The 24,848-nt window shown below is 39.0% G+C and overlaps 1 protein-coding gene across 1 annotated transcript; it reads left to right on the top strand.

Annotated features, from left to right (window-relative positions):
• Window positions 1-5,769: 5,769 nt before the first annotated feature.
• On the top strand, window positions 5,770-22,254 carry glis3 (GLIS family zinc finger 3). Its single transcript, XM_085169002.1, has 10 exons — window positions 5,770-6,147; window positions 6,581-7,045; window positions 7,664-7,838; window positions 7,919-9,050; window positions 16,704-16,865; window positions 16,967-17,077; window positions 18,420-18,561; window positions 18,760-18,838; window positions 20,540-20,697; window positions 21,392-22,254. The coding sequence occupies exons 2-10, from the start codon at window positions 6,679-6,681 to the stop codon at window positions 21,511-21,513; spliced, it is 2,448 nt and encodes an 815-aa protein (XP_085025128.1). The 5' UTR covers window positions 5,770-6,147; window positions 6,581-6,678; the 3' UTR covers window positions 21,514-22,254.
• The last annotated feature ends 2,594 nt before the right edge of the window (window positions 22,255-24,848 follow it).

Genomic DNA, 24,848 nt, shown 5'->3' with positions numbered 1-24,848 from the left:
TAGAGAGTAGGCTGATTAGATGATTTATTTTTGTTACCACACCGCACGTACAACAATCTGCACGACACATATCATTGACTCAGTCTCTGCTGGGTGTACGTGTACAGGTACTTTCAGCAGGGAGCAGGTTGCTCTCTCCACCTATATGTGTATGTGTAAGGTGAATGGATATGTGACAGACATACCACCACTCTCTCCAAGTTATCTCAGTCACCTTTTTGTCCTGTGCTCGTCTCAAACACAGATCATATATGTCTGTCATACCGACCTTCTTTGTTAAGGAGACGGGAGAGGATAATCAGGAGAGGACAAATGATGTGCTGCAAATCCCCTGCTGCGTGACATTTGACCGTGCATGCACTGTAGACAAGCTAGCCTGTCCACAGACGCTGCATAGCTACAGCCTAAAATGAAAAATAGATCTGAAATTATCAGAAAAAATAGTATGCATATCTCAGCAATTTATTTAAATTAAGAGTTTTTTTAATAATTTTATTGTGGGTGTTTTCTGTGAAGTCATTATAGTATCTCTGTCTATCAGTCACTAATGGCATGGAGCAGTGGGAGGCCAGGACACCTGCGTCTGCTGCCTGATAATGAATATGATGAAGATGGATAATACTTTACCCTGTCTGAAACCACGCTCTCAGCTAGGGAGTGATTACTCTAGTAATTGGGATCCGTGGTGGCTGCCACTGGAGATGCTTGTGATGAGGCTGTCTCAACTGCAATGTAGATAACATTTACATTATTAAAACCCAGAGACACAACACCACAAATCAGCGCTAACAACCTCAAAATCAGATTTGTGAACTTTCATTGTAGATTTGTATGTATAGTATAAGAAATTCTTCCTAGAGTGAGCTTTCGGGGACTCGGTTAAGATATGTTCACATCAGGTTCAAAAAGTTTCAGAATTGATGGGCTCAGTGAAGCAAAAGAACCTAACTGACTCTGACATGCTTCACCTGGGATTTCTCTAAACTTCTCACACAGGAATCCTCTGCCACACCTGTCTGGACACAAGTGCATGCTAAAAACAACACTGATATGCTAGTCATATAAAACAGACTGGAACAAAACAAAATACTTTTTTGGCCATTTGTATTAGTTGTGTTAGTCAGACAGACTGTATACAGTAAACAGATATAGCCTCAATTTGATCAATTATGGGTTTGTGAAGTCTTATTTTGAGGCTCAAATCATTAGCTAATGCATCGCCAGCTAATGCTAGCAAGCCTGTTTAGCAAGCTATACACTACTAACTGGTGCAAAGTAACCTTTGAGTAAAATACAGTATTACACTCTAACAAACTAGTATAGATCTAATGGGCAGGCCCTTTTCTGTGACTCAAATTAACTGTGGTGAGGCTTTGCAGACATATAACAGCTACAGCCACCTTTGACAGCACACCTGTCACTCACAGTGGCAATGCTACTAATAATGCAAAACTTTAACTCCTGATCAAATTTGAATGGGTGAAAATTACCCCCTGTACAAATTTCATGAAGGGAGGAGTTACATATGCTAGACTCAAAGTATGTTTATTTCTGCATTGCATTTTATATTTTAAAATATACCTTGTGAATAAGGGAGCAGTCGAAATTAGCTTCTTTTTTTTAACTGCAGCTTTGGCTAACTTTTGGGGTTAGCCTCAGGTAGTCATTTGAGGAACTGCTATTAATGCACTGAGTCATTGGCTTCATTTTATTCTTTGTTGTCTCAGAGTATGAGCTTCTAGTTCATCTAAGAAACTCAGAGACACAACAACACAAATCAGTGTTGACCAGTTTGTGACCTTTCATTGTGTATTTGTGACCGCTCCACCTTAGTTTGCCATAGTGAACATTCAGCTACATTAGAGCTCCATGGGTATTCTGTTATTTCTGGGGTAAAAAAAAAAGAGATTTATGAAGATCCCAGAGTGGTCATTACCAACTGGCACCACTTTTTTTTTCCATTTTAGTGCAGTTTCCCATAATTCCCAAGAGACACTGGGTGCCCTCTAGGAAGTGTCCAAGTGCATAGTGGGTGCCGAGACTAAAGAGGGGGGTGCTGTTAATGACCATCTGCTCAGAGAGCAACCTTTTTAATGAAGATGGATGTTGGGAGGATCTGACCAGGGGGCTACAGGCAGGGGTCTAATGACACATCCTTCTATGTCTGGACCTTCTAGGTTGTCTTACATGACCTGACAGCCCTCACAATCGCACTTGTACCAAAGACTTCAAACAAGCTTCCTGAAACTGCAAGTACTCACACACACTTACAAGCTTGCACTATGTCACTTAATGGTGAATGGTGAGGACACACATCTTAAGCAGTTTAAAACTATAGTAAACTTAGACTGTATAAAGCATACATGATGAAACTGCTATTCAAAGCTTTTCAAAAGTAAAATGTGAGTAGAAAATGCATGCTTGTATCTTGTTGTATGCTTAATTTTCATGCTAAGAAGATCAGAGGGGTCACTACAAATGTGCCCACATGAAGAGGCTCTAGGTCTGGTGCACAAAAGTATTACAAGTAAAAAGAAAGCATTAGGCTTTGCGACTGAGCCACATCGTGTAATGGTTGACTAACACAGATTTAATTGGATTTCTGTTACTTAAATTAAATTCCTTTTCACTTTTGATCCCCAACTTCTGTTGCCCGATCTTCTTTTCACTCTTTGTGTTTGTATTGAAGCCTTGGGAAATGTTTCTGTTGATTGGGCAGTGTCAGAGTGAACCCTGTGATTGTGTTCGAAAGCTCAGGCCTCTTCGTCCTAGATGTGATTCCAGAGCTTCGGTGGTAATAACATCCAAAAAGGAAGGAGAGAGCTTATAGCACCAACACCCTTAGGCTTCACCCTGAATGTACGCTCAAATTAAAAACAAGCCCATGGCCTTAACAGCACTTCTAAACATGGGGGCTGATGTGTCAGCAGTCTTTTATTAGAGTCATCCTGTTCAGAAACACAGCAGGGAGGGAGGGAAAAAGATGGAGCCCGGTGGAGAAAACATGGAGGCCTAAATTCCCTGCTGTCCTTTATTTTATTTCATCAGTCATCACTTTTCTGTAAAGATTATTAGAGTAGTCAACTAAGATTGATGGATGGAGATGAAAGATGCTCAGAAGCCCATCTCTTTCACACTCATCTTCATCTGGGTGCTGGTTCTGACAGTAGAGGAGCAGAGGAGGAGATGGATGGATGGGTCTTATCTTCCTACTGTACTTCATGTGCAGCAAAAGGTGCTGCTGCTCTTAAGAGCACACTATTAATGGTTCCTTTTGTTGTTTAGACATCTAACAAAACATTAATTTAACACTTTTGGCTATATAACAACATACATAATGCTAATTTTTATGGGAAACTTTTAACGCAGTCTCGGTTATGAATACTGTACTCAAGATTTAATATCCTGAGAGAAAGCATGTGAGGTGCCGCAGGCTAATAGGAGCCGTTATAATGAGGGATGATACCAATAAATTGATATCTCCTACACCCGCTACTGTACACCCTCCTGCTGCAGTTAAAAGGATTGACTCAGTCTTCACTAACCTTGTATTTGACTTGAACTGTCATTAGCGAATCAAAAGTAGATTAATTAATCGCGGGTCCACTGGGGTGTACATTACCTTAAGTGACTATTGTAATATAACTTAAAGAGAAATCACCCATGATTTCTCATCTTGACACCAGAATGAATGCTTTGCTACTTCCAGGAGTGCTGATGCTGTCATCAAGAGGCAGAAAATGGATTCTGTAAGTGGTGGAGAGTCTATTACTGCATTAATTCTGCAACAAATGGGAGCTCTTCAGAAATGGCCAACACTTAAATCTCATCAGACCTTTTTTTCATTGTATTGCATTAAGTCCCCATTCCTTATTCTCCTCCTAACACTTTCTTAAAACCTCCAGAAAGATGTCATGTTTGACATAAGGTGCTCTAACCTGTAAATATCATCCATTATGTGCATATGTGTGAATGTCAGAGCACTTGTTGACTGCTCCAAGTGGCAGCATTTGGTGCTGAAAAGAACAGTAAGTGCATATCTGTGTTGTTTCTCTGCCTCCGGCTCAGGTGTTTTGCCATCCTGTTACACAATGACTTTTTGTAAACACACTGTGACTTGCTCACTCGAGAGAAGAATAAGCCAAATCGGTGCTCAAAGCAAACAAGATCCCTGAAAGACGGGGTATATTTGATATAATTATGCAAACAAGCAGCAGTCTTTTTCTTTGTGACCTTCGTAAACATCATTCTTTGTCCTTTGTTGCATGCCCTTTTTCCCCCCCCCCATATTCTTCTCACTGCATCTGAGAATCTGTGGAGCTATCGTCACAACAAGATTTGATCCACTCATTAGTGTACTAACAGTATCCCCTGCTGGCAAAAGAGGGAACACATACACAGCGACCTGTTCTGCACTCACTGCTGTTATTGAAAAGATGGAAATAAAATGTTGGTGAAGGCATCATGATGTGAAAAATATGTAAAGTGGTCGAGTAAAGGCAACACTGTGATAATCTGAAGACGCTGAATACATGCAGGGCCTAGTTTGCTTTTACAGATTGAAGTGCAGCAATTAGATATTTTCCCTTTAGAGACCCTGGAGGTAGGCAGGCTACTCGAGTGATCAGCCTCATTCATCAACATCATCAACCAGTTCATAATCAGCTGCTTTCCTGGTGCAAACTTAAAGGTTTTGATGCATGCAGTTTAATTAAAATGAAAAAACTAAGAAAAAAACAAAGACCAAGCAACATAGCCGCCTAATTGCTCAATTTGGATAATACAGTGAAAAGCTGATAAGACATAAGGAATTAATGGCTCTTATACAACCCACTATTCTGATCGATGGATTCACAGCAGTGATTATGAGTGACTGTCGGCTCCAACTATTCAAGCAGCACTCAGTCTCTGTGCTGTATTTGCTCTTGTATTTTCAGTAAGTCCATGCTGTCTGTCTGACAATAAGTTTATCATTACTACAGATTGCAAATCAGACCCCCCTCAATTTATCTTCCCCTAAAAAAAGGGGGGGGGGGGGCAGCCACCTGCCCTCCTTCTATAAACATTCTGGTTTCCATGCCAGCCTGGAGCAGGATCCATGGAGCAAACACTCCAGCAGCCAGCAGAAAAGAGCCCAACAATGTGGAGGGCTGGAGGAGGAGAAGGAAGAGAAGGAAAGCGTAAGAGGGCGGGTGGGTGTGTGTTTGGGGGGGGGGGGGGGGGGCAAAGCAGGTACAGCAGATCCCCGCAACGTACAAATTATGACTTGTGTTGAATGGCAACCAAGCAAAGGATTTGTAGAGTCAAACTTAATTAAATCAATATAATTAAATCTGGAGAGGTCCGTCAGCGATACAAAGGAGAAACGAACGAATTTCTGCAATTTGGATTGAGCAAAGTATGAGTTGCAGTAATTGCACTGGAAAAAATTTTTGATTGGATTTTCCTCCTTCTCAGAGCAAACTTAAAAGATTTTTTTCAGATCCTCGGCGTAAGCATAAGCGTAAACATAAATAAATCACCTTTAAAAAGAAAAGAAAAAGTAGGCCACTGAGCTGGCTCACACTCTTTCCCTTACTCACAGCTGATGATTTACCTCACAGTCTTTCACATGACACCAAAGATTACCTGAAGCCATATTAAAATGTAAAATCGGTGCTTTCTGCGCTGAAAAAAATTGAAAAACTTTAGAAAAATAAATAAATAGGTGAGCGTTTCTCTGTAACAAGTACATATTTAAATATATATGTGATAAAGAATACGTGTTAAAAATTTATCACGGTGGCGCGTGAGCTCACCTGAACGCATTGCCTCGCGTGCACGCTCACAAGCACATTAAGGGCTACAAAAAAAATGTAATTATTGACTCTTAAGGTGCACTCAGTCTGAAATGACGTCGCTGATATAATGCCGTGTCAAGGGCAAAAGAGTAATCGGGAAAGTTCCTGGAAACGGAGTGAGCTGGGACGCCGCGGATTCCGCAGAGGTTTCGCTGCCCTGCTCCGCGCACACCGAGAGAAACGCGACAGTTGATCACCCGGTAGTTACCCGGATTACAGTCACAGCGGAGGACTGGAGGAGCCATTCATCCTGACATGAAACTTGAGGGGAAAGTGTTTGCGACAACAACAACAGCAGCAGCCGCAGGTAAATTCATCCGTCATGAATTATAGCGAACCCAAAACTTCACTGCAGAGGTCATAGTTTTAACCAGTATGAGCACTTTCTTAGATGAGTAGGTGCTTTCAGTATAGAAAAGCGAAAACACTATAGGCTTACGTGTAAGAAAGTTCCTGTTTATGGTCCTGAATACATTAACACTTACTGATCATGTTTTTATTTGAATTAACCATGTTTTATTCTAGGATAGTTTTGCTTGATGATTAATATGCTTTTAGGTTTTCAAGAGGAAACATTGTAATCTTATTACAAATATACAGAGCTAGTTATGGTTGAATGGTTCTGTGCCAAAGTACACAGACTGTACATTGTTGGTTTACTTTTAAAATGCTTTATTTAGATATGTTATTGCACACAGACCGTATGTTTTATGTATTGTTGTGCTTGGGTTATTTCCTAGGTGTGAGCCTTGGTTTACCAGTTTCTGTATAAAGCAAACACAACTACTTGAATCAGCTTCCTTCTGCACTCCAGACTTTTGGGAAATCTGCCATAGCCATGAGTGGGAAAGGGTGTCAGCTCCTGGTGTCACCTTGTAGTGTGTCCCCATCACTAAGTGTGATCAGAGGACACCAGTCCCAGTCCATCAGGATGCCTGTATCTTCCTCTCAGCAGAGCAACCTTAGTTCCTCTTCTGGGAGAATGCAGAAAGTGAAAAGAGGGACCGTTCATTCCTTTGCCTCTGAAAAACAGGGTGAAACTCATGTTATGCTGCCAAGCCTGAGTCTTCGCAGACAGGTGTTGACCAATGGAAAACATCTAAACATGCCGAGTAGATCCCCGCACCAGCAACCACCTACTCAACATCCTATAAACACAAAAGGGGCAACTGCCATACAGACAAGACTCTCTGACAGCTTTAAAGGTAAAAAAAAAAAAAAAAAAAGTCTACTCAACTCTAACTAACCCACTTGTGTGAGGAAAATGTAAATGAGACTTTCTAGCTTTAAAACAGTGCAATACTCTGAAAGCCCAGCTCAGCACACAATCTGTCTCAATTTTAACTGAGAAATCAGGGTGCACATATCCCATAAAAAAAAAAAAAAAAAAAAAAAAACTTCTTCCCTTCCCTGGAGCCAAAAGTGTACTTTTCCTCTGCATTCTTGACATCTTCTGTATTTTTTTTCCTTCTGTTCGACATCTTGTTCTCATATTTACTAACAATTTACCAAGCACAGGGCCTAAAAGTGCAGTTTTCCACAGAAAAGTGCAAGCAGATAAAGAGCTCATTAGTGATTAACAGAGCAGATAGTGTCTCTGTCCTGGTTGGTGAGGGAAATAATCTGCTCTATAATATTAGTTAAAGAATAGCCCACTTAATGTGCGGTATTTCAGTTTGAATTATTGTTTTCAGTGGCTTTTCCTGACAGTGGCGTAATGTTATTGCAAAGCTTTAAACTGATTTGTGAACATTTGTTTTTGCTTAGCTTGCATATCCCATGTGGATATTTTGCTTATTTAATTCTGGGCTTGTGTCCAGCAGATTGCTCTCTGTCTGGGCCTACCATGGATGTATTTGGTCAAGCAGCTGCTGTTAATGTAACAGTGACCAGCAGTCCCATGGCTCTTGTCAAAGGCCAGCCATATACTGCAGGACCCGCAGTGCCTCACCTTCCTCCACAGTCTCATAGTGTGCCGGTTCCCCACTCTGACACCAGGTGAGTGATATCAGTAAATGTTATGTGCCGATAAAAGAGTTAAGAGTGTTGCTCAAGTGAATCACAACCGTTTTTTTCAGGTCCTTACTGTCCAGAGAATCCTTGGCATCCACCACCCTCAGTCTGTTTGAAACACAGTCAATGTTTAGTGGCAGACATGACTGGCCATATGGTTACCGTGTGCTTCCTCCTCTGGGATTACCTCAGTGCTCTGCCCAAGCCAGCGAGGGCGGCGAGCAGCTCAGCCTTTCTCCTGGCACGGCCATGTCGGGCACGACCATATCCGGTGGTACAAGCACTTCTGCCTCCTTGCCTTCATACCTCTTTGCAGGTGAGGCCGGAAGCCCCAGACAGACACGCGCTAAGAAGAGAGCACTCTCCATGTCGCCTTTGTCAGATGTCCTGGGTATAGATTTTAACTCCATTATACGCACATCACCTACCTCACTTGTAGCATATATCAACGGTTATACCTCTCCAGCCTCCCACCCCACACTCTCACCTGTTCAGTCTGAGAGTTACGGTCACTTCCTGGGTGTGAGAGGCCGCTGCATTCCACAGAGCCATCTGTACAGCATGACAGGCTCTTCACAAGCTCTGGCCCCGCAGTCGACATGTGGAAATATGCAGATGCTTGAGGAGGGAATGGGCCTGGAAAGCCAGATGGCTAACATGATGGTGGAACAGCAGTGCCTCCCAGATGAAGAAGGGGTGCTGGAGAAGACCTCAGCCGCCAATAAAATGCTGCTACCTCTACAGTTAGAGCCATTGCTGTTGACTCCTGTCTCAGAATCCACTCCTCCACATGGGCCTCCACCACCCTACCACTCACACCAGCACATTCACCTCTCCAGACATCAGTGCAAAAAAAAGCCCCTTACTCAGGAGCCTGTCACAAAGGGTGCCATTCCCCCAGTCCATCCCAGGCACGGGGTCAGTTTTTTACCCCAGATTCCAATGCTGGAGGAAGAAGAAGGAGAACTGGAGGAGTATGGGGCTCACTGCTGCAGGTGGTTGGACTGCAATGCAGTTTATGACCAAAAGGAGGAGTTGGTAAGGCACATAGAAAAGCTGCATGTGGACCAGCGGAAGGCTGAGGATTTCACATGTTACTGGGCAGCCTGTCCACGCAACTTCAAGCCATTCAATGCACGATACAAGCTTCTTATCCACATGAGGGTCCATTCAGGAGAAAAACCCAACAAATGCTCGGTATATCTTGCAGACATTTCTATATTCATTCAAGTTTTCATGCAACTAAATTCAATATTTTACTTTTTTTCTTTGCCTCTTGAAAAAACAAAAATGCTGCACGCTATCTCACTTGAAACAACACGCAGATAGCAAAGCTTGCTTTTAATCAGATGAATATTTATTTTACTCAACTGGTGAAAAAAACTGAGTAAAAACAGTCAAAGCAAGTAGACAATGAATGTCGAGGCTCGCTGCTTTCAGTTTGGATTGTTGCTTCAAAGCCACCGTGCTTAGTTTCCAGCAAATTCCTTCATGTGCTCTGAGTTTATAGCCAGTGTTTAGATCAGAAATATAGGCTCCCTCTCTTCTTCTAACTTAAGCCATGGAATAATTAGCACAGCTCTGTGATAATTGACATGGGAGTTAACTCCATTATATCCGTATTATATCAGCACAAAGGAGGCACAGAACAGAACTTTAGATCTGGCATGGCACTACAGCCCTCTCGTAGCGACTCTGCCTGTCAGCTGCCAGGAGTTTGCCAGGTCACCATCTGACAAACTTGGCGGTGGTTCTGGGAAGGTTGATGCCCTGTAGTCAGGAGCTGTTTGGCTAGTGAGACAGACTTTATCCATCCATGATTATTGATGAAGATTTGTGTCTCCAAGATAAGTGATGTAATTCTCTTAGATCTGTTGCGGTTTAATAATCTATTTACTGGTTGTTTTTTACATCCTAGCGTCAAAATCCAATGAGTCCATATTCACACTGTTGCACCAAATTCCTTCTAGAAGTAAGTCACAAAACTTGGCAGCCATCATTTACCAGTTTAAAAAATTATACTTCTACCACCATCTTTGCCGTTGTTGTATTCACTCAGAGATTTCAATTCAGGCTGTGCTTTGAGCTAAATGCTAACATGTAAATATTAAGCAGATATTATCTTTTCATAAGCTTTTAACAGAAAAATTGTGATACAGGAATTTATAATAACATCTTCTAGTTTCTTCTAAATTGGCCTGTTGGGATAATGATAGTTACAAGTCATCCTCATAAGACCACAAAACCCTCTGAAAATATTATAATAAGGTTAGGTCTAAAGATACTTTAAAATTTTTAATATCTGGCAGTATAGGAGAAAAAGGTTGATGATCAATAACAATAGCCAATATGTCTAGTTATATCAAGTTTTATGTTGTCTTTTCAGCGAACGATTTCCTGTAGTAAATAGCTTGAGCCACCCTGCATTTCTTTATATTTTGCTTGGAAAATTGGAAACAGGCGCAGTGACTAATTTAAACATGCTCAGACATACATGGAAAATTAGTTCATGAGGCAAAAAGACAGTTTATACAATTCTGATGAGCTTGAAAATCAATATTTGGTATGATCGCTGTTATTCACCTTTATTCTTCATAACGGATTGAACTCTCTTAGGCAGCTTTCATGTGATTTATTTAAGTAGTCTTTGTAATAGTTCTACAGAGTTCTCGGAGGACATTCAATGCATTTTACTTTTTGTTCTGTTCACTTTCACAATGATCCCAAAGTGCTTCAATAATGTCGAGCTCCAGGGCACTGCGGAGGCCAATCCATGACTGATAGTTTGGGCATGCTTTCATTGAACTGGCAGTGTGTTTGCCATCAGAGTCATGCTGGAATATGAAGCCACTGGCAGTCAGTTCCTTTCCATATAGCACTGCATGGTGGATTAAAATCTGGTACTTGCTGATAGTATTTCTTGTGTTGACACTGTGACCATCACCAACGCCATAACAGAGACAGATGACTATAGGCACTAACTGTTGTACCTGTCTCCTGACATTTTTCATATTGGTGAGGAAAATAATAATTTAAAGTATGGAGCAATTTCTTCACAAGACTTGTTGCTACTGATTTTCAGGCCAGTTCTTGTGTAATTTGGCATACTTCACCCTTTTCTCCCTTCCTTAAGAATTTCTGATGAGGCTTCAATGAACAGTAGATGGACCGACTAAAGGGCCGGATGGATCTCTTAGGTCCTATGCCCGGTTTTTGCTGGAAATTTTTTCTGTTTTTTAAGGACGTGACTTTTAGATACTGTTCTGCTGTAGAGTTGGGCTTTTTTTTTTTTAAGCTTGCAACTTTTTCTTTTATCCTTCACATCAGAAAAAAATACTATTTTATTTTTTGGCATTTTCCATGGACTCATCTTTTTCAGTTTTTCAGTTTTACTAAAGAAATGGGAACAAATTACATGTTTTTGTGACAGGCTGCTAGTAAAAAAGTGCACAAAGATACAATTTAGAATTACAATTTAGAAGTACAACCTGTTCATCCCTTGAGTAAGGTCGCTATTTAGTCTTGTATGATTCATAAATCAATGTCAAGTGGCTTAAGAAACAAAAAGCTTTCCTTTAACATGGTGAGGTACAAGGTAAAAGCAATTAATGTCCAAAGAAAACTTTGAAAGCCTGGAGAACTATTGCTCAAGACCACTTTAAAAAAATTACAAGAAAGTCTGGCAAAATATAAAGAAATGAGGGTTGGTTCAAGGGAAGTAGTGAGGACTCATTGCCTGGACAATGTGGCTCTCTTCAGCCACTATTTGTTGAGATGTTTTATGAAAAGACATAAATGTCAGACTACTAAAATCAGTAGAATACGTTACCTCGGACCATTAAATGTCTGGACCCAACACGTTTGGTAATTGTTGAAATATTACATTTTAAACCAAAGTAATAAAAAAGTTGATACCATCAACACTTCTGCACTTTTACTTATAGTCAGGCAGGTAAAATAAAATGTTTGAATTGTATTATCTGCTTTGCTTTGTCATCACTCTCGCTGTGAAAATACCAAAGTAAGTTGATTAATTAACAAACCACCGGCCAAACATGCTTCATGTCGCTGCTTTCATCAAGTTAATTTTTAACAGCGTGCATGCCTGCAGTCGACCTTTTGATCCAAAATACTCACTTATTAGTTGAAACCAGGTCTGTTGCCATGGGGCTGCAATCATTGGATGGGTTTGCATTCCCTGTAATCATTCAATAATGATTCAATCCAGTGGGTACAGCCTACTTCCTAAAAGCAGAACTGATATGACATCTGCAACGCAATAATTCTAAGAATAAGGAGAAAACACATTTAAACTTATTGCACATGTGCCTTAATAAGATATTTTTATTTAAGGTCATGGCTAAACATTATTGCTGTAATTCATTCTTTTTTTTTCTCTGCTTATATGAACATATTCATTAACCAGAATACAATTCAAAGGTTATTATATATTATATATAATTTATATTATATATAAGGTTTTTGCTAGATATTAAAACAAAATGAGAAAAGTTAGGAGAGACACTGATACATTTATATTTAGAGAAACTGACATCCAGGATGTAGAGCCTTGCTTTTCTCAGGGAATTACTGGCAGGTAAAAAAAAAATGCTTTATAGGTTTATGAAATGTTCAAGCCCGCACCACAACAAAGAGGTAGCTCTTGTTACACAGTAAAGATAGGGCAGGCCCAGACTTGCACCTGATATCTGACAGTCTGTTTAATGATGATTGATGAGTTTGTTAATGTATGCCTGGGTTTGTGCGTCTCTATGATTTAAGCATGAAAGATTTTAAAGGGATAGTTTGAGTCCAAACAACAGATTTTCACAGCCATGATGTGGCAGCAGGATTATTTTTTATTTTTTTTAATATATTCTGTGTTGTTTGCACAGATTGCATCGCTCCTCAGGTGGTAGAGACATGCCTCGTTCTCTGGTATGAGTCGCTTGTACATTGTGGAAGCAGTGTTTTCTAATATCACCACAACTCTGAACGTAATAATTTAAAAAATATATCCATCTTACTTACCTTACCTAATTTTCATTAATCAGAATTTGAAATATGACAGATTGATAATAGTGTATATCAAGTAAAAAAATAATTAATTTTGCCTGCTTTTCCTTCAATATCAGCCAGTGTCTTTTTTCGATGTATGATGATGAAATTGGAGTTTCTTCACTTTAAATGTCCTTACATGAGCCACTTGTAACCTGATCACTTGCCAATGCCACTAAAGGCATGCCTGATGAGATTTCAGGTCTGGCAACATTTTAAGAGCCATTTATACAATAGTTCAGAGTGATCTAACTCAGTCATCACTTCAAAATAATTCATATTTTGTTTGTTTGTTTGTTTGTGTTTTTCTGAGAGGCTGCAGAGTCTCACTTAAAATGTTAAATTCCATGTGAAATTTAGAAGTAAGTGACGGCGGAGAGATAAAAAACAATAGTAGTCAATACAATCAAGAAAGGAGCAGAAATATCACTTGTGAAACAGCGAAGAGTGGATTCCAGAGTGAATTGACCTCAGAGTAACACTGGGCACCGGGCAGAGTCTGCTGGCACAGACTGGAGCTGTCATTGTTCAGCCAGGGCATTAGTACCTGCCAGGGCCTGTCAGAAGCTGGCTGTAACACTCATCAACACTGAGGAGCCATACTGCTTTCTTTTCAGGCCAAATGTCCCTTGTTACAGACTAAAAAGCCCCCTATGCTTTATGAGAGCTTCGTGAGACAGACAGAAAGAAAGAGAGTTACACAGTTACCTTCCCTTCAGATAGTCCTGGAGTCCTGGCAGGGATTCAGCTGCATGCTGGTTCTCACTTGTCTGTCCACTGTGGCTCTGAGAGACTATTTATCTCTGTCTGTGCTGTTTTTTTTCTAGAGGCAATTTGGTTTGGGGGTATTTTGTTAATTCTTTTCTTTACCGTGTATTTAGGATTGGTCTATTTTGCCAATGCAACCCTTTGTAAGGGAACAATCAGAATTGGAAAGAGTGCTCCATTATTCTCATGCACTGAAAGAGGTTATGTAAAGCATTTTATTGGTTGTTCCATTGTACCGTTTTGTTACGTTTTTAATGCAGTGAACTTGCCTTAAGAAATTATTACGAATTCTTTGTATCCGGTCTTCGCCACCTGGACCAAATGCGTTTTCCAGCTTCCGTGCAACATGCAAAAAATGATCGGCATAACAGCGAGTTGGAACAATAGTTTTGCTGGAAACATTTAGCAAACTGTGATGTGAAAAATATGTTGTTGTGAGGTTAATTGCAAACAGTATGTGCTCGTTGGTGTTCTAGAGTTGTTCTAGATGTTGATAATAATTAGCAGTCGTGATGAAAAAAGATTAGCAATTAATTTAGCTTCGGCAGTGATGACTGAGAGGTATCAGTATGTGAGGAATTCAGTGTTGGAGGAAAAATAACAATATCAGACATGGTCTATGTGTTTTGTCCATGAGGCTTACTAAAGACATTCCAAACCCCCCTGTGAGCAGGAAGAGGGAGAGTAAGGTCCTGAAGCTTTGATGATTCACATATTTCCACAATGAAGTCACTGTGATCACATTATACTGCGAAGTAGTTGTTTTCTTCGTTGGAATTACCAGGGCATTAGTATTTTCCAGAAACTCCAGCCACTGAGCATGTGGAAGGTCATGTGTATGATGCTGTTGCAGCGTATTTCTTTAATTTTTAGTCATCAGATTCACAGTAAATCTATCAAGTCTACTAAAAGTCAACTTTTTTCTTTTACTTTTTTCTTTTTTTTCTGTTGCAACCAACTGCTGTCAAGGTGATACAAGGCAGAAGATTGAAAACACACAAGAACAAAAACAATAGACGTATGAGTGTATAAACACTGACCCCTGCTGGTGTTGCTACCGGCATCAAAGGTATTAATTTACCTCAAATTTTGTATTTGTGTGAAATGTAAACCAAAGGGGGGGAGGGGGGGACTATGATGCAGAGCTTCAGAGTAGAAGAGTTTATTTTATTTTTTTTTAAAAAGTTTATTTTAAAAAAGAATGATCTTTTCAAGAGCTTTTACTGTTTCCCAAGTTTGAGCATAGAGAGAGAGGGCTTGTTGAATGGATTACCATTCTGTTATTATTATTCATTATATTTTTATATATAATTATTCCTCTTAATTTCTAGTACTTTTGCAAATTTGTCACACCTAAATATTTCAGATTATCAAACAAATCTTAATATTAGGCAAAGATTACCTGAGTAAATACAAAATGTTATATAAATCATGCTTTTATGATTCATTTTGTTAAGGAAAAAAGCTATCCAGGGCTACCAGGTCCTATATATGTGAAAAAGGTCACTACACTCCTAAATCTAAAGGTTGGTTATGACACTTTTGTCCCACTCTTCTCTGCAGAGTTGTTTTAATTCAGCTACATCAAAGTGTTTAAGGTCATGCCAAAGCATCTCAATCAGATTTAAAGCTTTCACTAGGCCACTCCAAAACCTTCATTTTTTATGAACCATTCAGAGGTGGGCTTGCTGGCGTGTTTCAGGTCATTATCCTGCTGCATAACGCAAATTCTCTTGAGCTTCAGAGCATGATAAACTGATGGGTGGACATTCTCCTTCATGACTTTCTGGTAGAGAGCAGAATTCATGGTTCTGACATTTACTACAAGTTGTCCAGGTCCAAAACCAGCAAACAGGCACCAGACCATCACACTGCCACGTTTCTTAACTGCATGCTTTGTTAAGATGTAACTCAAACCTTGCAAAAAGTTCAGCTTTTGTCTCATCAAAATATTTTCACAAAAGTCTTGGGCATCACCACGATGTGTTTTGGCAAATGTGAAACAAACCTTTATGATCTTTTTGATCAGCAGTGGTTTTCTCCTTGGATGCCATTTTCGCCCAGTTTCTTTCTTATTGTTGACTCATAAACACTAACTTTAATTGAAGCATGTGATGCCTGCAGTTGTTTAATAGGTTGTTCGTGGTTCTTTTGTGACCTCCTGGGTGAGTCATCGATATGTTCTTGGAGTAATGTTGCTAGGGAAGTTTCACCAATGTTCCAAGTTTTCTCCATTTGTGCCTCGGTGTGGCTAGTGAAACTGAACTCAGCTTTCCCCCAAAAAAATGTGGTTAAGCAGTTAACTCGGAGGGGAGGGGCAGTTACTTTTTCACACAGGGCCAGGTAGGTTTTTGTAGTTTTTTTTCTCTTAATAACCAAAATCATTATTTAAAACCATTTTTATTTACTTGGGTTATATTTGTCTAATATTAAAATTTTTTGATTATCTGAAACACTCAAGTGTGACAAATATGCAAAAACTAAGAAATGAAAAAGGGATCAAATACTTTTTCAGTGGACTGTAGTTGTATGTGCCTTTTCTCCAACAAAAATAAATCCTAACGCTTTCCAAATGCTCAAGTCCATTTTTCAAAACATTTGATTTATATGTACAATTCCACACAATGATTACAACCTTTGTAAGTAGATGACAGTGTTCTTGCATGATATTAAAAACAGAACTTGCTGTTCACTACAGCAAGTTCTAATTTTGATTACATAACAAACTTGCTGTAAAATCACCTCAGTTTCCCCCAAGTATTTGTCCATTCTGAGGTGTTACTGATTCAGAGCTCATCTCCAGTCATCCATGAAACTAGCAGTGAACAGTAAGGCTTACTTGAATGTCAGCTAAAAATAAAGGACAGTAAATTTTCCGTTCAGTATTTCTTTGCTCTCTTAGGTCAGCTGCCTTTTGTCAGACACTGATATGCCAAACACATACTCAACAACACATTGGACCTTTTTTAAAAGTGCTATTTAAAATGCTGCTAATCTGTGAAAACACTTTTACTGTATTTGCAGTTCGAAGGTTGCAACAAGGCTTTCTCTCGGCTCGAAAATCTAAAGATCCACCTGCGTAGCCACACGGGGGAAAAACCTTATCTTTGTCAGCACCCAGGCTGCCACAAGGCTTTCAGCAACTCGAGTGACAGAGCTAAGCACCAACGTACACACCTGGACACAGTGAGCGGCAACCCAGCAACAACGCATGTACAATTATGCATGGTATTTCAGTAATTTGCATCATCGTGGGCTTACGTGTGTGTTTATACGTGCTTGTGCAGAAGCCATATGCATGCCAGGTGCCTGGCTGTGCAAAGCGTTACACTGATCCCAGCTCCTTGAGGAAACATATGAAGTCCCACTCAACAAAAGAACGACACTTACGAAAGAAGGCAAGTACCATGTCTCCATAACACTGCAAAGAGAGTTGTTCTTACCAATACATTACCTACAATGCAGAGTATTAATACCCAGAAACATCACACTGAGTGAACAACGTACCGATCACTGACTGAAAAATTAAACTGGATTAATAAAAGACCTTATGTGAACCTCAGTGAGGGAGGACTACCACACTTTTTCTCAATAGTTAAATTATGAAGAGAGAAGAGACCACGTTAATGAGAGAGCTACACGTTTCATTTCATTGTGCTTTCTTTTGTCTTAATTAACTCAATGTGAAGTGCCTTCCATCCCACTCTGTTTACTCTGCAACTTAAGCGTACGCAGAAAAATGTACTTCACTTCAACCTGACTTTTATTAACTTACATGTAGGTGTGCAAGCTGTTAAATAAAAATAACTAGCAATATACTTATGTTAACATTGGCATAACGTGCACAAAAGCTACATGCAGTTTTGTAGTTTGTTCTATTTCGCAGCCTTTATTTTACACTTAAGGCCACTCCATTATATAGTTTCTCTTTAAAGCCCACAAGTGTTGCAGTTTGGATTTTGCCACGAATGTGAGCGATGCTCTTTAGCACCCAAAGTTTCTGTCGCCATAGATACGGACAAAAGAAGATAAGTTGTTACTAAAAAAAGGTGACACTTTATAAAAGTCTTGCATCTTCTCAACTTTTTTTCATTTAGAAGTTAAATAACGAATCTTTGTTGTACATGTAATTTTCAAGAACAGCTGGATTTTATATTTGTTTGAGATTAACGACACGTGCAGGATCTTTGCCATATACAATATAGCAACACTCACGAGGATCTTATAGCCTTTTTTTTCTCCGTCTTTGTGAATTTATGAAGGCCGTAAATGGGCTTGAGTCCAAAGTACAATTAAAAGGGCTTTCTCAGATACTGAAGTGATGAAACTAGGTCCAGAATGGTTTGGCATGTGTCATATCTTGGCCGGATTCCCACTGAAGATGCTTTGAATTAACCTTAATATAGCTTTTGTTTATTTTCATAGAAAATAATAGCTAAACTTCACTCTGTATGACTGACTTTCCGTGTTAGCATTTAAACATACAAAAAATAACAAGTGCTCACATGCCTGATGACATCAGGCATGAAAATAATGTCAAATATGAGAGACTTGAAGGTGTTTTACTCATACATAAAAAGAAAACTAAAGCTCACCACACATGATTTCTCAACATTTCAAAACTATGCATTATAAATGTTTAATGGCTGTAGAACTAGACACTAAATATTACAGCAATGCCAATACTGAACTGTTATCATAACTCCTTATGTTGTTTATGTTTACTTTTTATTTGTATAGATAAAATCCACTGCTGATGTGACCCAGGACACCCTGACAGACTGTTTAACCATCCACCCTCTGCAGCCAAGCCTCTCTCCTCTGGCAAAGCTAGACAACAACTTGAGCCTATCGCCTGGTGCCTCCCATGAGTCATACTCCGGTATGTGTAAGCTGTAGTTCTTTGCAAAGATATATATATATCTTTCCCATTAATGCAAAGATATATATATATATCTTTGCATTAATGGGGGGTTAAAGTAAGCATATGTCCCTGCAACCATGTGCACATAATAGGTTTATCCATTAGATTTAGGCTGTGGTGGACAGCCCTGAAGTGTCTGTCATCCCTGTTCCTCAGCTGCTCCACAGGGAGAAGACTCCTGCAGCAATCCTCACCTGGGTCTGTTGTTCTCCTCCTCCTTGCAAGATAATTACAGGTACTGCTCCATCTAGATTTAGTTTAATGTCATTATAATCATCTCACTGTTATAGGAATAGCTTCATTTTCATGTTTTATATTTAATACTGTGAAATTAAAACACATTAGCTTCAGTATTGGTGTCGTCTTTTCATTTTGTATTCCCACTGGCACAGTTAGAAGTCTAACCATGACTGATTTAAATTCTTCACAAACCTTTCTCTCTCTCTGTTTCTCTCTCTTGATTAACTGAAACAGTCGACTTAAACATCGGTTGTCATGGATTCAAGACTCTAAGCTCATAATCAGAATAAGTTTAAAAGAAACCACCCTGATGAAGGAGTCCAAAGGCTAGTTGTTTTTTGTTCTTGTTGTTGCCGTTCTTTTTTTATTTGGTGTGTGGGTGGATCATATGGCAGAGGAGAGGCTTCTTTCTTTTTTTTTTCTTTTTTTTTCTTGGGGGGGGGGGGGGGGGGGTGGGAATTACCAGCAACACATTTTACTTGTGGACCCATAGGAAAACATCCCTTCATCTATACACTTCAATGCATGTGATAAAGGATTTCTGTTGTCCCGAGCAGCCAGATGCTCACGACTCCTTGCTGGCATTTATTGTCCTAATATCAGCGGTAGGCCGAAGCATTCACTGCAGGACACGGTGTGGACATTCAGCATGTGAAAGAAAACCTTACTTTGCCTCATTGGTCTCAACTGCTAGCATTAATGGATGCTATAGCCACCGACAAGAGTAGCTGAGGAATTCAATAAGTGAATCATAAAATCCCCAAAATACCATTTAAGGTTGAATGGGAGGAGAGGGTGCTATAATTACCTTTTAGACGTTAAATCAATTGTAAAATCCTGGTTGCCATTTTTGTACACTTTTCTGTGATTCCTTTCAGTTCCCACTCAGTCTGTGGATTGTCTGCAAGCTTTGGCCTGTTTATACTTGATAAACTTGATAGACACAAGCAGACATGCTAATGTTTTACTTGGCCCAAATGAAAGCAGAGGAGTAGACTGCGGTGGGCCTTGGATGATATTTAAATGTACTCTTTCTGCAATTACAAAAAAAACCCTGTATATTTATAAAAGTAATGTTAATGACTATTTCTGACTGGTAGAAAGTAATATATGAAGATTAAAAGAAAATGTACGTTGCCTGGAGTAAAGCAGGCAGACTGTTTTGCTTACACTGTGATGGTTGATAATAGCATGAATGAGCTTGTGCTGCACAGATTGCAGTGTGTAGATGGCATGGTGGTGTAATACATCATTAGTTACCGACACAGTACATATGTTATGCTTAGATGAACTTCCAATCACAGCGAATGAATCTGCATGAACTCTGTAACCTAAAAACCTGAGATTAGCAGCACTGCACATGCTTTTCCATTCAGAGCAGAAAATAAAGAGCACGCGTTTCTTCACTGGCGAACAAAAGTTATGTTAGGCAGAGAGTTAAAAAGAGAAAAAGGTGAAGCCAGCTGCATGGGAAGTCGTGCCACATATGAAGTGAAAGCTGTAATTCTTCATTCATTACATGAATGTAGCAAAGATTGAGTTTGAGATGACAGCAGGAGATGTTCTCCATTCTTTTAAGTGGTTTGTAAAATACAAGCAATATATTTAAAAAAAAAAAAAAAAAAGCTAAGCTAATTTATATAAAATGATCTTAATTCTACAAGCAGAGTATTCATTTTGATGTGAAATATTTCAGGTTTGTTGATCCTTCCCCTTGCCAGCTCTTCCCTGGGGACCACTGCAGACCTTGTTCTTCCACCTGCCTCCCGCATCCTCCCTGTGGGACATCCCTGCAGAACAGCTGTGATTTGAAGCAGGTTAGCCAGCCTCCTGACATGGCAAATCGCAGCCCAGGTTTGAAATCACATTATTCTTCAAGTTTGTCAAAATACTCATGTAAACGCAGTTACGCCCGAAGGGAGGTTTTTTTTTTTGTTGTTGTTGTTGTTTTTTCTGAGAATGTGAAGAGCCTATTAGCAAATGTGTGGGCGGTTTGACAGTCTGTTTAAATGGATTTTCTCACATGCACAATAATCGTGCAGTTTATCTTTATTTTTATGATGTGTAGCAGGTGGCTGGTGATTTTTCTAGTTAGACATAATCAGGCAGCTTCACTTTGTGTACCTTTAAATAGATATCACCTTACCTCTCCCCCCCTCCCAGTCTTGACAACGACGGTGTTGTTTACAAGGGGTTCAGAAACAGGTTTTTTTTTTGTTTAGTGCTGCTTTTCTACTGGATTATAGCATTATAGTATCTAAAAACTACATTCTTAAATTGTGCTCTTTGTCATAGTAAGAATGAAAGGTTGATGTGGCTTGTTCTCTAATGGAATATTTGCTTATGACCGTATGCACATTCATACCTTTAATGACGGCCTCTCTTCAGCTTGTAATAATCCTAACAATGTGAATCAAGCAAATCTTTAAATAACCTCTACATAAATGCATGTATTTTTATATTTCCGTGTGTGTGTGTGTGTGTGTGTGTGTGTGTGTGTGTGTGTGTGTGTGTGTGTGTGTGTGTGTGTGTGTGTGTGTGTGTGCAGGATTTGGTGTCCACTATCAAGCAGAAACTTTAGCAGCTAATCAAGAATTACATGGAGGGGATTTCTTCAGTGTGATGGACCAGGACACAAGTCACATCTCCTGCATCTATACAGAGGGATGATCTGGCTCACGTGTGGGTTCCTTTCCTTTTGAACTGCTCTGTGTTTAATGAGAAGAAGACATACGTGACACTGGAACCTGGAGGAAGCTTCTTTTACAAAAGAACATTGGATCATAAAACAGCTCCCCTAGTTAAGTCAAAATTGAGGAATTGACTCTTACACCCAACTGCGACTAAATTCCTGTAAATGTACCGTACTGTCTGACTCAACACCCAGGCTCCTATTCCCAGTAATCGATGTAAATTAATGTCTGTGCCTCAAAGATTTTTATGTTTAGAGTAATTTAGGTTATTTCCTCACTTGTGTGCAACAAGTAGTGAGCACTTTGAGTAGTTTATGTTGGCATTTTGCATAATATTGAACACTGCGATCAAAGTATGCAAGGAACCGTTTATTAAGGTTTTTTCTTAGAATCATGGCTGTGTAACTACGTAGCAAGAATGCCTTTGACTATAATGTTTGTGAGCTGTTGTTTGAATTTAGCAATCTGCATGAGTGAACAATGATTTTAAATGTGTTTAAATATTTTTTATTAAGCTTTTTCCTTACTACAGTTTGTGTCCACACAGCAAGAAAATTACATTGTGGAACCCACAACTGGTAAATGAGCCTGTGTGCCAGAATTTGTGAAAATGATGACCTTACTATTTGTGATAAACCATGTGGATCACTTCAGAAGATTCTTCTGAGTCTTGGGTGTGTATCAAACGCTAGCACCTTCATCTGCACCACTGATTTTAAATGGACATCTAAAAACATGTTTTTTTTTTGGGGGGGGGGGGGGGTGTTGCTTTGGGTTGAGCTGGTAGTGGAAGGGTTTTTATTACCTTTATTACCATGCAAACAAGCAAGCACAAAAATATATTGTATTCGCAATTAACATAAAGGTACTTTTTAAATCTGCAGCAACCCATATGATTTCAAAATCAGCTAACATCTTGCATGCAAAACCACCGACGTGGTGTTTACGTGTTTTGTTGTTTGGAGGATTGCTTGTTTTAGGAACAGTGGAGCGTAATTAACATGAGTGCTTGGGTCAAATGTGTAAATGATTTGGATGAACAGGCTAATTTTCATCTGCAGTCTAAGGCAGGTTTATGGCATGTATATACGTTAAAAGAAAACTCAAAAACAAATGCATGTGAGCACAGATCAAACCTATAAGCATTTATATTATAGAACATGAAAGTGGCACACCAATGGAGAATTTAAAACATTGGTGGTTATGATAACTTACAAAAGCAATGGCACATAAATGCAATCATTACACTGGGAGCAGTTTGTGAAAGAGAAGGTAAATCAAACGTTCTCTTGCTAGGCAGCTCTCAAACACTGTGTGAGTCAGTTGATTCAAGTTTCTGACTGACATTTTTTTTTTTTTGAAAACTTACCACACTGATCATTTACAAGGACACACGCTTGCTTTTACATATTGAATATCACAGTACTCATATAATACAAAATTAAAGGTACGAGTTGTTGAGTTTTTGTGGCTCACGAAACCATGTGAAAAAGTACGAATAGTGAATTTATAAAACTGCTTTAAATAACAGCGATGAATCTTATTCAAAGGAAAACTCATGTAACGGTTCTTATGTGTTTGACTCTGTTAGATTATTAACTATACCTAGATTTATTTGCATTATGCAAAACAAGACAAAGTTAAAAGGAACAAGAGATCGACTCCTTTGTGATAACTATTGCAAGGAAATTATGAACGCAATAAGCTAATGTAAATTACAAAAATAATTAACTGCCAACTGCTGTGCTTCAGTATAAAAAGTGTGCAAGGGTCTATTTGGCTACAGTCTTCACAGCAGTGCTTTCTTCTTGTTTGAAATTGAAAGAACAAACTGTTTTACTTGAAAATAATTTTTAGCAAGAGAGTCATGCTTCAGATGGGGGTTTCAGTAGTTGCTTAGCAACAACAACAACAGCTTTTCTAAAAAGCATCTGTTTAGTACTGTAAATCAAAAAAAAAAAAAAAAAAAGCAGTGCAGTGTGCAGTGGACACAGGTGGTTGGTTAAGCTTTCTGCGCAGTAGGAAGCCTCTTAACAATGCTGTCTTTTGTTTGTTCACTTGTCCCAGTTTTAAAGTTGTGCAGGTATTACCAAAATGCTCCTCATAAAATTAAGGGAGCAATTAAATCAGAACACTTGAGTCAAACATCTGATCTTAGTGAATAACATGTTTCAAGTTGAAAATCTTTACTAGCATATGCCCTGTGATTTGTTGACGATAAAATAAAAAACAGCCTATGGCCTTTTAACTAAAACAACCAATTGTTTTGCAGCATGTCAGAAAGGTCATAACCAAATACCACGAGGTAGCACAGTAACAATATGCATCACTACAACGTACCTGTTCACAAAGTGAGATGCAATTACTAAATTTAAAACTAGTTGGATAGTAAGAATTTTGGCAGAAATGCTAAATTGTGGTCAGTAAATAGTAAGGAGAACAGTGGAGAATGGCTGTCAAGTAGTGAGTAAGACACACAAAGCATCGACTGTGGACAATTATGAATACAAATCTGCACCCATTGCAGTTTATTAACAGGTTAATAAATTGAGTGATTCACTCAGTTTTAATTTTACACGAAATCCCCCATTATATCCCAGCACTTGAGTATCCTAACAAACACGTTTTATTATATTTTGTTTGTTTTGCTTTTGTTGTTGTTGTTTTGTCAGTATAAATGGTCCCAAAAGGATCATGGCCTGTTCTAAACATAAAACAGTGACAAGCATTTCTTCCCTAAATTCTGAGTCTGATTAAACACAATAACAAAAGGAAAAATAAACATCTATCTGTAGAAAACTAAACTCATTCAATGAGAGAGAAAAGGACTCGACCCCTTACGAGAGAGCTTTGATTCTTGCTGTAACAAATAATAGTTACTGGGATTATTAAAATTTACAATTAACCATATCTTAATCTATCTCTATCTTTGATCACAATGCAAATAATAACAATAATATCTTGCAAATTGCAAAATTGCCTACAAAGGAATTACACGCTGGAATCACCATCAGCATATGGCCAGATCATAATTATGATAGTACAGAAACGAAGTCACATTATTAGCGTTATTATGGAGGTCCTAAATCGTGGTTGGATATCCTCATAAAATTTGCCTGAGAGAAACAAAAATCTTAGTTAAAGACTGTAAAGAATACAACATCGTCTTTGCACCTGAAACTAATTGTAAGTAATTTCTTGGTTTCTTTTTTTATTTAACATCCTTATATATGAAGAAATAAAATGATTAGATGGTTTTGTGTTTAATTAAGTTTTAGTTGCGCTATAATCTCCTCCCACCTGCCTGTAAGG

Source organism: Neolamprologus multifasciatus, chromosome 7 (genome assembly GCF_963576455.1).
Source record: "Neolamprologus multifasciatus chromosome 7, fNeoMul1.2, whole genome shotgun sequence".
Lineage (NCBI taxonomy): Eukaryota > Metazoa > Chordata > Actinopteri > Cichliformes > Cichlidae > Neolamprologus > Neolamprologus multifasciatus.
This window is presented reverse-complemented; position numbering and strand designations above follow the sequence as displayed.